Genomic DNA, 12,929 nt, shown 5'->3' with positions numbered 1-12,929 from the left:
TAGCGTGGAAGTTAAGCGTGGAAGGTGGAAGCACCCTCTGACAGCATTTTACAAATCATTAGTTCTGAGGTCGTTATGAGGATGGGGTGTGGCAGAAAAGCCGGTCAGAGCCTCACCAGGTGGCAGCGGCTCAGCACTGTCCCCGCCCCTCTGCGGAGCGCAGCTCTCCAGCGACCGCAGGACTCCGGTTTCATACACCAGCGAGTCTCCCTCTACCCTGCCTCTTCTCATCCTTTCACAAATCCCAGTCAGAACCCCCACCCCCCCATCCCGCCCTGCACTTCACCCCCACCAACGTTCACGCCCACAGAACCCAATCTATCCTGTTTAAACGAGTTCCAGTCATATCCCTGAGCCTCCACCCGCTTTATCATTCTGGGATTTTTGGCTACTGTGCGAATCGATTGAGCGAACGTTTATTTATTCATTCGAGAGACAAAATAAGAGGTGGGGTGCAATTGAACTAATTAGTTGATTTATTCAATAATGTGCCAGCAGTGTGTGGCGCCTTACAGAGAATGGGAAAAAGTTAATTTGTGTAAATCATCAGATTGCATCATTTTCCTACTTAAAACCGCCCAATTTCTTCTCATATTAGAATAAAAACCAGACAACACCTGGAAAAAAGAAACCTCGTTTAAAACTACAATTATTTTGATTTGTCTTTAGTTATGAAATTTATTTTAAAGTTAGACAAACATGCAAAGATGATGGAATTGTTGATTTATGTCTCTTTAAAATATTATTTGTCAAAGAAAAACGGAAGGGGTAATCGCGCTGTGGCAATGCCAGTTATCAGCAAACTCTCCCGCGCCCCACTCGAGAAGACTTTTCCTCCTCGCAACGCTTCTCTACAAACATCACGAGAACGGAGTGGCCCCTCCCCGTTTCGGCTCAACCCCACCCACTTCCTGCCTGGCGATCTCCTGACGTCAGAGGCGCGCCGGAGGGCGTGAACGGCCGCACCCGAGGCGGAAGTACTCGGCGGAAGTGACTGTTGCGCGATTCGTGGGTGGGATGGCCGCGGGCCGGCGCTTGCTAAGGCTGCTGCGAGCACCCTCCAGTTCCGTGGCTCAGCGGCCACTCGAGGGCGTGCCCCTCTCTAGGGGCGTGCACGCGGGGCACGAGCCCCGAAGGCTCTCCATCGAAGGCAACATTGGTAAGGGCCGGAAAGTGGCTGCCAAGCCTTGGCCTCCCCGGAGAGGCTGGGAAAGGGAGCTAGGCCCGGAACTCCCTATCCCCCGGTCTGATGCGGCGGGGCTGCTTTTCTGAGCTGCTAGGGCCATTCCCCTCCCAAAGTGCACTGTGGGCCTTTGCCGCTCTGATTTTTAGGACGTCAGGCCTCAGTACGCTCCCACAGGTACACATTTGTTGGGGCATGAAAGCCACGCAGTCTGTAGATAGAACAAGAGTTGTACTGGCTTGTACTCATGGATCGAAATGGGAGCGATGAGGATCAGGTGCCATGTCTTTGCTCTCCTAAGATAGGGTTGTCAGATTTAGGAGGGAGAAAGAAAAAGGATGCCCATTTAAAATAGGATTTCTGATAATGAGTAATTTTTCAGTGTGTGTCTCATGCAATATTTGGGACATACACTAAAAATATTCACTATCTAAAAATACCTCATGCAGTATTTGGGGCATACGCTAAAAATATCGTTCACTATCTAAAATGCAAATTTAACTGGGTGTTCTGTATTTAATCAGGCAACCCTACCCTAAGAGAGATTCTAAACTGAAGTCATTCAAATACCACTTTTGCTATTTTTGTCGTGTCTCTTTGCTAGTCCCACTATAATTTCTTAACGTTTTTCTTAGAAGAAACTCACTTTTTAAACTTAAAAAATGTATTAAAATGAAAATGATGAGAGAAAACAGAATCCCAGTATCTTAAATAAAAGTAATCCAAAAACAGAATGAAAGCAAAACATTTCAATTTAATGTTACTAAATTCTCCCTTGATGCTAAGGTCCTGAGCCCTAAAAGGAGATTAGCAAGTGTTGGGTATTGAAGACATACTAGCAGCGTACTGAGAATTTCTCATTTTATTCCTTCAACAAATAACCCCTTGAGCCACTTCGATATGCCAGCGCTGTTCTTGGCCCTGAGGATACAGCAGTGAACAGAACAAATAAAAATCTCTGCTCCCATGGAACTCTAGTAGAGAGAGACAAACAACATAAATTAAGCAAAGTAAACCATGTGTTAGGTAGTAATGAGTGTGATGGAGAAAATTCAGGGATGAGGGATTGAGGGAAGTTGCAATTTTAAATAGGGTAGTCAAGACAGGCCTCACGGAGAAGGTGACATTTGAGCAAAAAGTTGAAGAACGTGAGGGAGTGAACCATGTGGATAACTGGGAGAAGAATCTTCCAGGCAGCGAGAACACCAAGTGCAAAGGCCCTGAGATGGAGAGTGTTCAGGGAACAGGAGGGAAGCCATTATGGCTGGAGTAGAGTGAGCAAGGAGGAGAGTGGGAGGAGATGAGGTCAGAAGGTAAGGGGTGGCCGGATTGTCTAGGCTTTGTATTCCATTATGGATTTTTACTCTGAGAAGGGAAACTTTTTGAGCAGTCAAGTGACGTGATTTGACTTAGATTATAAAATGGCTGGTATGTTGAGAGTAGAAGGTGTCAGGAGGTTATTGCAATGATGAATTAACTGTGAGTTGGACCAGAGTGGTAACAGTGGAGGTGGTGAGAAGCGATTGGATTCTAGTTACATTTTAAGGTAGGGCCAACTGGATTTGGTAACAGATGTGGAGTGTGAGATAGAGAGAGTGGCCAGTGATGACTCCAATCATTTTGGCCTGAGCAACTTGAAAGATGGAGTTCTTATTTTCTTAAATGGAGAAGAATGGGGAAAACAGACCAGAGGCGGGGAGGGGGGGTGCAGAGAGTGGTTTCAAGTTTTTGGTTTTAGGCGTGTTAAGTTTTTATGTGGTTGTTAGATATCTAAGTGGAGATGTTGAATAGGCAGTTGGATATGTGAGTTCAGAGTCTCCCTGGACTGGAGTTATAAATATAAATGGCATTTAAAGCCAGGAGACTGTGCATGATGATGGAAAGGACTAAGCCTTGAGGCATGCAAATGTTAAAGAGATTGGGGAGATGGGAAGGAACCAGCAAAAGAGATTGAGAAAGAATGACCACTGAGATAGGAGAAAAACAAGATAGAATGATATCCTGGAAGCCAAGTGAAGAAGGTGTTCAGGGAGAGGGAATGATGTAATGCTACTTAAGTAGTGGAGCTTTTTGGTGAACTTGAACAATTTTTAGGAGCAGTAGGGGTGAAGGTCTGATTGGTATAAGTTCAAGGAGAATGGGAGGTGAGGAATTGGAGACAGTGGGTTAAGACAACTGTTTGGAAGTTTTCCTAGAAAGGGGAGGTAGCTGAAATGGGAAGAGGGTTTGAGAGGGTTGTTTTTATTTTTTTCCTTTTTGTAAGAGGGATTAGATCATATTTGTGTGGAAATGGTCTAATAGAGAGGAGAAAAAAATGGTGACACAGGAGAGAGGATAGAATTGCTGGAATGATTTTAAGCAAGCAAGAAGAAATAGAATCTATTGCCCAAGTGGAGAGAGGTTGGCCTTAGCTTGGAGCACAGTTTATCCCTAATAACAGGGGGAATGACAAAATAAATGAGAACTGACTCAAGTAGGTGTGGTGAGAACTTGGGGAAGGTCTTTTGGTTATGTCCGTTTTCTCACTGAAACAAAGAAAGATCAGCTAAGAGTGTGAGGAGAGTAAGCAAGAGAGATGTAGACCTGCTGGGCAGGTTTAACGTCCGCTTGGACTTAGTGGTCGTGAGTTTAAAGTGAGACCAGTCACCACAGCTGTGTGTGTTTCTCCAGCCAAATCAGAAACATCCAAGGAATCAGGAGAGAGTCCTGCTAGCTGCCTGATGGTGTTATTTAAAGATATTCTCTCTTGTGCTTTGGGAAACATGTCCCTCAGAGCCCAGAAAGGTACCCAAGTACTTCACAAAATAAGTACTTTGGACTGGCCGTCAGATGAGGTTTGAGCTGCCTCTCTCAGTTTTCCTGACCTTTGCTTCCTAACCTTTCCAGGTTTTTTTGGTTTCTTGCTTTCTCATGCAACTGAGGCTCACTGAGTGCCTGCTATGATCATGGACTCGTATGTGATACAACTCGTGTCCTTTAAGGAGCTCAAAGCAAGTGGGAGAAGCAGACTTCTAAACATAACTTCTGTTCCATGTGATGAGTGCCATGTTGGGCATGGAAACTCAGAATCTCTGGGGTAGGAATTCCCGAGGCGGAGAAGAGGAAAGAGTGTTCCAAGCACAGGAAGTAACATTTGCCAAGCCAAAGCCTCAAGAGAGATGCAGTTTTAATACCAGGGAAGTAGCTGAATGTGCCTGGAGTTTAAAGGGCCTGTGAGATGATGGCAGAACAAGAGGGTGGAAGGGTAGGATGTTGCACAGCCTGTGAGCCTGCTAGGAGTTTCTCCTGTAGGCAGTGGGAGGCTACTGAAGACTTGACGCCAGTGAGTGCCATGAGCAGATTAATTTTAAAAAGGAAATTGGCTAGAATGAGCAAATAAAAAGTCAAAGCAGGCCCTTTCTTTGCTTGTCTTGTTTGCTGCAGTACCCATAGTGCCTTGCATCTAGTTTGTTGAATGAATGAATAGGAACAAAGTTTGGAGTAGATAGACTAGTTTTGTGGGTATTGTGGTAGTTGGAGGGAGGGAAGATGCAGGCCTGAACGGAAGGAATGGAGGGACCACAGAAGTGATTGAGAGAGATTTTGGAAGCAGGTTTGGCAGGACTTGGTGGCCACTTGGAGGTGAGGGATAAGGAGGCAGTGGGATAAGGTGTGATAAGACGATGGTAATGAAGTTTATAATTTGGATACTGACTCTGAAAACTGAATATGGGAATAAAGGAAAAGGCAGTCTGGGGAGGTAAGAAAGATGTTTTGTATGAGGTACCTCTGAGACATACAGAGGTAGATGTTCTCAGGCACATGCTTGAAGTCAAGAGAGATGGGAGCTGAAATTCAGATATGGAAGTTGTTGACTTGTGGGGGTTGTTGTTGAAGCCTGGAAGTGAATGCAGTTGCCCAAGGAAAGTGACTAATGAGAAGTGGACTGGGGTTCTTAATCTGGCTCTGTCTGGTTTTATCTCCTATTACTGTCCATCACCCCACACACACTGATGACTCTCCCCACACCAAATTAGTCACTGCCTCCTCTGTATGCTCTCATAACATTTTGTACCCACAACTCTGCAGCACTTGAGTTCTGTTGACGTTGTTTGCACATTCAACATCTTCCCTGAGTTGGCCACTTAGTGTCTTGTTCATCTTTATATCATCAGCACCTAACCCCCTGCCTGACTCATTCATTGTTTACCAGATGCTTGAATCCTATGCTGTGATATCCATGTGGAAGTTAGTCATTGCTACCCATAAAGGAAATATATTAAAGTGCTTTTCCAGTCAAATCAAGAATTAGCTTGTTCTCTAATCACAGGTGGCATCCCCAAACAAATCAGAATGAGAGTGCCATTCAGAAAACCTGAGCAGGGAAGGTGAACCCCTGTCCTAACTGAAGTTAGGTGTGTTTAGAGGGGCTTTTCTTGTAGTCCTGCTGCTCTAAATCCTATTAACCTGATCCTGCAGATGTAGACAGTAGCATGTGTAAGGGAAGTGAATCAGTGAAGTAGCAACTAATGGCATCTAGCGTGAGTTACGAAGCCATATGCCATGTGTGATTGCAAGTCAAAAGCTTGGTACCTGGAATCCCTTAAAATCTAAAAAATAAAATACCTAGCCTATCTTAAGTGTATTCATCACTAAAGTGTATTATCGCCTTCTAAAGCTAGTTATTTTATGATTACAAACCTAAATTGAAGGGGTGCTGTTTGAAATATTGTCAGTGAGTCATCTCAGACCATTCTCACTTTGATTTTAAAGACCCAACCAGAGAAAAGGAAACTTTTACACCTTTGCAGTCTAGAGACTTGTACATAAAACAGTGGAGAGCATCCCTAATGACATGTTTCCTCCAATATTTAAAATTAGTGATTTAACAGCACTAATATGCATCTTTTACTTTTATTGAGTATAAACAGTTGGGCAAAAAATCCTAGGGAAAAAAGACCTGTTTATTCCAAACATTGTATATTTGAGTCTGTTTTTGTGATTCACCTCATTCCATCCATCCATCACCATTCTTAGTACCTGGCTAGTTACTCAGGATACAAAGGAAATAAGGTTAGTCCGTGTCTTCAGAAAGCAAGCTCCCAGTCTAGCTAGAGAGAGTGATGAGTCAACAAATAATTACTGTGTAATACCTTGGTAAACTAGAGCAGGCAGTAATTAACTCTGCCTAGGGATGAAGTAGAGGTGGAGAGAGTTCAAGGAGGCTTCACTGAGGAGGTGACCATGAAAGGATGAATCAATTGGTGGGCAAAGTGGGGAGGAGGGCATTGTACATCAGTGAGGGTCTCCTGCTGAACCCATGAGTTCGGATCGTTCTCTAGAAGCTGTGAGGAACTTTTTTTTGTAAACATTGTTTCTGTGAAAAGAAAATAAAAGGAATTGGGTCAAAAATATATGAAGTTTCTTTTAAGCCTGCTGAGTGGTTTTTGTTAAGTTTGCCCAGAATGCTTTTAGGCTCAGAGCCTATCTGATCCTAGGTACTTAGATTCAGGCTTGGAATATAAGTTCCTTGAGGGCAGGATCTCAGCTAGTTCATTATTTTAGTTATAGTACTTAGCACTTAGTAGCTTGAATGAGTGAGTGAATGAATGCAGCATCAAATGCAGTTTCTAAAATAAAGCTTTAAATTTTCTTTGGAAGAATTTTTTTATTTAAAGATAGACTTTTATATTTACTGCCTTTGCTTTTTTGGTAAAAGGTTTCAGAATTGGATTTTTTCCTATGTTTTTCATCTTGTTCAGGAGAAGAAAGTACTGGAGGTGATGGTGTATTTAAGAGGCTCCCATGAAATACAACTGTATTAAATTAAAAATAATATGTTATTTTGGGTGTTAAATCAGATACTATCGTACTATTAGATTTTAGCATAATGTAGCTTCGAATTTTGTAGAAAAATTTGTGGGAGGAAAAAACCATGACTTAGGAAAAGATGAACATTAACAACAGAACTCTTTGGTCCAGCTTGTGGAATGACAATCCTGGTGCTAATAAAAATCAGCATGTTGACGTAATATAGTCTAAGAAAGTACTTCCCACCCTTTTACAAGTCATGGCACATATAATAAAGTACAATGATAGCCAAGGCCCAAAAGAAAGGTTTGATGGTGAGATCTGAGATCTGATACTTCCCACATTTCATAATGTTAAAAAGTATATTGAAAGATAACAGTTAAGCTGGGATCTAACTAAATTGCGTTAATGATATCATAGGAGGTTGGTGCTCTGCATAGAGACCAGAAAAAGAGGAATTCGTCAGTTTGCCCAGGGTTGCGTGAAGAAGAGCAGCTTTCAGTGGACGTGAGTGTTCTGGTCACTAGGAGGAGGCCAGTGTAGCAGTGGAGAACCAGACAATACCACTCTTACGAAGGCCCTGGGAATAGTTTGAAACATTTGTCTTAAAAAAAAAAAACAACAATCAAAATTCAGGCAGGCAGAAAAAAACTATTACGGTCAGGTATCACAGCACTAAAAAAAGTTATGCTGTGTCTGGTTTTTGTATAAATATATAATTTTGAATTATTTTTTAAAATAGTGATTCCACATCTGTGGGTGGTGCCTGGCACATCTGAGTTCCATTGGAATGCAGTTTAAGAAATAGTGCCCTGTAGGTAAATGACCCAGGCTCCGAGCCCTACAGCAACATGGATGGCACAGCCCTTAGGACCTTCCACCACCATTTACTGTCATTCTTTGCTAAAGCTGACTTCTGACTACTATAGTGGCTTTCCAGAAGTTTTGGAATGGAGACTAGGGTACAGGGTGGGGGTGTTGCCCTGGTGTGTTTGTTCCAGTAATTGGAACTGTGTATTTCCCATTACATCTAATTTGTTGGCATTCCTGGTTTTGAGTGTTTAAGTGGCATGAGTTGGTTTCTCAGACTCCTGACTGCCCTTAGATGAACTAATAGTGCCTGATCTCAGAGGTGAAATTGGCACTTCCTAACTCTCAGGGCTCTTCCTTTCCATCTGCAATAGTTTTTTAGGTGATTGGGTTTTTTTGGGTTTTTTTGTGTGTGTGAGAGGAAGATCAGCCCTGAGCTAACATCCATGCTAATCCTCTTTTTGCTGAGGAATACCAGCTCTGAGCTAACATCCTATTGCCAATCCTCCTCCTTTTTTTTCCCCCCCCCAAAGCCCCAGTAGATAGTTGTATATCATAGTTGCACATCCTTCTAGTTGCTGTATGTGGGACGTGGCCTCAGCATGGCTGGAGAAGCGGTGCATCCGTGTGCGCCCGGGATCCGAGCCCGGGCCGCCAGTAGTGGAACGCACACACTTAACCACTAAGCCACGGGGCCAGCCCGTAGGTGATTGTTTTTAACTTTTAAAAAATTTAAATAATTCTAACGATCATTTAATCTCACCCATTTAAACAACTCAGTTACCTTCATCTTTTCATATTAATTAAAATAGCTTTTCAGCTGATAGGCAGGGACCATGTTTTAGTTTTAATCAACAACCTGGAATCTAAATATTGACCATCTGTGCCAAATATTTTAAACTAGGGGCTACTCAGGGCAGGCAGGTATCTGATAATATACAAAGTCAACCAATTTGTGATTCCTGCCACTCTGTTGGGTACTTACTTCATGACGAGCCCAGCGGGTTTTACTTAGTAGTCTGATATGTGGTTTTGGAACCTATATTTTTAAAAAACCGCCTCTGTTGATTTTGATCACACTGTTCTGGATAGCAATCTCAAATATAAGTATGCATCAAGATCACTTTGGGCATACTTTAAAAATGTGGATTCCTGGGGCCCAACCCCAGAGATTCAGATCCTGTAAGGAAACCAAAATTGAGACTCATGAAACAATCACAACAATTAAATGCTAAACATATCATAGGCAGTTAATTCTTGTTTTGATTCAGCTGCCCAATGTGGTAGGAATTTGGTGTGAGCTAGAGAAGTCCTGAACTTCATGGACGAGTTGGGACCTTAGGCTTGGTAGGGAAAAGGGTTTAGACACAGACCTAGAAGAGCAGGGGAAGGCATTTATTCATTGAAGTGTGGGAAGAGCAGAGGCTGAGCAAATGTGCAGAGGCACACATGAGTTGGGTGGAGGGGGACTGAGAGAGGAGCGTGACTGTACAAAATGCACAGATTCATGTTGTTTGTTCTTATCCTGTGTGTTCAGAGAAGAGTTGGAGTGGTGTGTAGTAAATGTCACATATTGGATGTGTGGGCTCTTCTGCTGAGACATCTCTTCACTCCCGATTGGTAACCATGAGTGGCTGATAGAATTGACTGGAAGGGTGCCTCCCTTCCTTCTCTTGGTTCCATTTGGATTCCTCCTAAGGGTAGAACTCACTTGAGAAAGATCATTTCTAATAGAGGATATTGAGCTCCAAACACACTCTTAAGGTTCACTTTTTGATTTTTAACAAATGTGGGTTTCAGAGGGAACTCAAATTAATAACGTATTGTGTTTTATTCATTCAGTCAGTCTTAGGCTGGGCTTTGGTTCCTGCCCTGGAGGAGCCCCGTCTTTTACCTGGAGAAACACAATTAGAATTGCAGTGATGGAGTCTTACCCAGAATGCCAGGCCAAGCACAAAGGAGGGTTGGCTGATCCAGCTTAGAAGTATCAGGGTCTGGAAAGGCTTCACACAGGAGGTGCATCTGAGCAGAATCTTAAAGATTGAGTAGGAGTTGGCCAGTTGAGGAGAGGAGGTGTTCCAGGAAATGGGAGAGTATATGCAAAGTCACATTCACAGGAGAGAACACAGCATGATTGGACTTGCAAGGTGTTTGGTCCAGCAGGAGCTCAGGATGCTGGAAGGAGCCAAGGCCAGAGAGGTGTGTGCAAGGGCCAGATCTTGATGTGTCCTCTAGACCATGCTAAAGGGTTGGATTTTGTCATGAAGGCAATAAAGATCCGTCAGAGGGCTTTTTCTGTTTTTGTTTTTTTGCAGGGATTCACCCTGAGCAACATCTGTTACCAATCTTCCTCTTTTTTTTCCCTTCTCTCCAGTGTCCCAGTGCATGGTTGTATATCCCAGTTGTAAGTCCTTCTAGTTTTTCTATGTGAGCCACTGCCATAGCATGGCGACTGACAGGTGGGTGGTGGTGGTGTTCCGCAACCGGGAAACGAACCCAGGCTGCTGAGGCGGAGAGCACGGAACTTTAACCACTAGACCGTCAGGGCTGGCTCTGTCAGAGGGTTTTAAACATTGTTATTTTGTGTTCAGTGTGGCTGCAGTATGAACGATGGATTAAAGAGGGCAAGGCTGGAGTCAGAGAGGCAAGAGATGATGGGAGTCTGGTCTTGAGTGTGGAGGTGGGAATGGAGAGAAAAGGATAGATGGGGAAAATTTGGGATATGGGGGGAGTTCAGTTTGGGGGGGGAAGATGATGACTCACAGGGAGTGTATTGACTTTGAAGGATTTGTGGGACATCTAAGTGGAGATGTCTGGAGGGCTCTTGGATAGTGAGTCTGGAGCTCAGGAAGGTATGGGCCAGACATTGGTGTAAATGGGAGAAGACAACCCATTGCCCTTAGAATAGGTTCAGACTTCTTTCTATTTTGTTGAAAGATTTTATTTATTTATTCTTTTCCCCCCAAAGCCCCAGTAGATAGTTGTATGTCATAGCTGCACATCCTTCTAGTTGCTGTATGTGGGACGCAGCCTCAGCGTGGCCGGAGAAGCGGTGCCTCAGTGCGCGCCCGGGATCCGAACCCGGGCCACCAGCAGCAGAGCACGCGCACTTACCCACCAAGCCACGGGGCCGGCCCCAGACTTCTTAACCATGGCTACAAGGCCCTGCGTGACCTGGCCTGGCCTGCCTACCTGCCTCTCCACACATCTTGAGCCACTCTTCTCCCTCACTTGACCATGCTCTAGCTGCACTGGCTTCTGCTAGGCCACAGACTTCTCTCTCCTATCTTGTTGTGCACCAGGTTCTTTCCCTTTCGCCAGCCTTTGTTCATGCTGCTCCCTCTGCCTGGATTATGCTTCCCCCACCCTTGGCCTGGCTAACTCCTCCCCTTTCACATCTTACCTCAGATACCATTTTTTTCCAGAGGAACCTTCTCTGACCTCCTGAGCTATATTAGAGCCATCCTGCATTTTTATTTCCTAATTTGTTATTAGTTACTTGTGTGTTTGTTTAGTATCTATCTCCCATACAAGCTCTGTGAGGGCAAAAATCCATCCTCTGTTTTGTTTACCATGTACCCCCAGTGCCAGACAGTCCTGAGCACATAGTAAGCACTCCATGAATATCGGTTAGATTTGTTGAATGAATGAGAGTCATAATCTTCATTTTCTGTTTTGAAAAACTTGCGGTTTTTACACTGTCACAGAATAAAAAGAACTATGATTCAAGCTTTACAACTTAAGTAGCTGATTTCCTCTACTTTTGACAGTCTAGTAGATTTTCAACTGTTATTAAATACTCTTTGCGTCTGGGAGTTTGGGACGTTAAAATTGCAAATCAAATTTTAAGGGTATTTTTCCTCCCTGTTACCTGTATTCATTATGGTGACTCTGGTTAACATGGCCTAACCCATCGTCAGTCTAACAGTGATATGGCTGCTGAGTTTTGAAATTGGAAAAACTGGTACTTGTTGCCTTGAGTTGGACATTTGTGGCAGAGTTTAGTAGCAGCCTTCTCCTTCAGCCTTGATTTAGGAAGTGTCCCAATACATGCTGTTTGCATTGCAGCTGTGGGAAAGTCAACCTTTGTGAAGTTACTCACGAAAACTTACCCAGAGTGGCACGTAGCTACAGAACCTGTAGCAACATGGCAGAATATCCAGGCTGTTGGCACCCAAAAAGTAAGTTTTCAGTTGTGGTGGATAGTTGGCAAGCATGGGTGAGTAAACTAATTGTAATAATCTAATTTGCTCTGAGTAGGTGAAGTAGCCCAGTTTGAGTCTCCTTCTTAAAATGCCTTCATTCCAGAAAGCAGACCACATACACCAGAGAGGATATGACTTGTTTAAATATGTTTAGTTTTGATTTTTGTGGTTTTTACATGTCTGCATAAGTGACTGCCTCTGTTCTTTGTGGTTTCCCAAAGCATGTCCAGCCATCCTGGCTTTGAAGATTAATTTTGTCATTCCTACCCTTAAGTATATTACTGAAGCTGGCCATCAGGATTAATAGTTAATTCTAGTGATTTTAACCTATTTATGAAGTCTTAAAATTGGAAGGGACCTTAGGGAGCATCTTGTCACACTTTGAGTCAGTGTAGAAATAATAGCTAACATTTATAAAGCACATACTATGTGCCAGGCACTATACTATGCCAAGCACTGTACCTTTCACCCATACCTCGTGGCTTAGGCCCTAGTGTCAGGTGTGCTTTGGGAAGGGCCATAGCGTTGGTTTCAACACCAGCCACATCACTGTGAGTAGGGAAGGACCAGTTTGAGGAAGCTGAGGTAGCAGCACCATGCCTCAGTCTCCACAGACTGCTCCTGCAGCCACTGGGAACATTCACTGAGTGGCTCATTCTGGTTTTTAACAACTCTAATTGTTATAAAGTTCTTGTATGAGCCACTTTGCACCCCTGTGACTTTGACTCATTGATTCCGTTTCTGCCTCCCAAGTCTTTTAACTTTTCCACGTAGCAACCTTTCATGTAGTTGAAGGCAACAATTTGCCTGCTCTTTCTCCCCCTCAAGTCTTCTCTGTTTGAAGCCAAACACCATTTTCCTCCAGACTATTCCTCATTCTGAAGTAACTTTGTCTAGGTGATGAGCTCCAGTTTGATAGTTTTCCATTTAGAATTTATGAA

General features: G+C 43.5%; 1 protein-coding gene across 5 annotated transcripts in view; it reads left to right on the top strand.

The window, feature by feature from the left end:
- Positions 1-987: 987 nt before the first annotated feature.
- The window catches only part of DGUOK (deoxyguanosine kinase), a 32,015-nt gene continuing 20,073 nt past the window's right edge, over positions 988-12,929 (top strand). For 2 of the 5 annotated variants that reach the window (XM_087436562.1, XM_087436559.1), the window contains exons 1-2: positions 989-1,159; positions 11,852-11,964. In XM_087436562.1, the coding sequence (XP_087292688.1) occupies positions 1,018-1,159; positions 11,852-11,964 (255 nt within the window). In that variant the 5' untranslated portion in view covers positions 989-1,017. Of the gene's footprint in view, positions 1,160-11,851; positions 11,965-12,929 lie in introns of all 5 variants that reach the window. The other 3 variants (XM_087436563.1, XM_004435518.3, XM_087436561.1) reach the window with 3 other exon arrangements.

Source organism: Ceratotherium simum, chromosome 11, assembly GCF_057802395.1.
Source record: "Ceratotherium simum simum isolate JZ-2026a chromosome 11, ASM5780239v1, whole genome shotgun sequence".
Lineage (NCBI taxonomy): Eukaryota > Metazoa > Chordata > Mammalia > Perissodactyla > Rhinocerotidae > Ceratotherium > Ceratotherium simum.
This window is presented reverse-complemented; position numbering and strand designations above follow the sequence as displayed.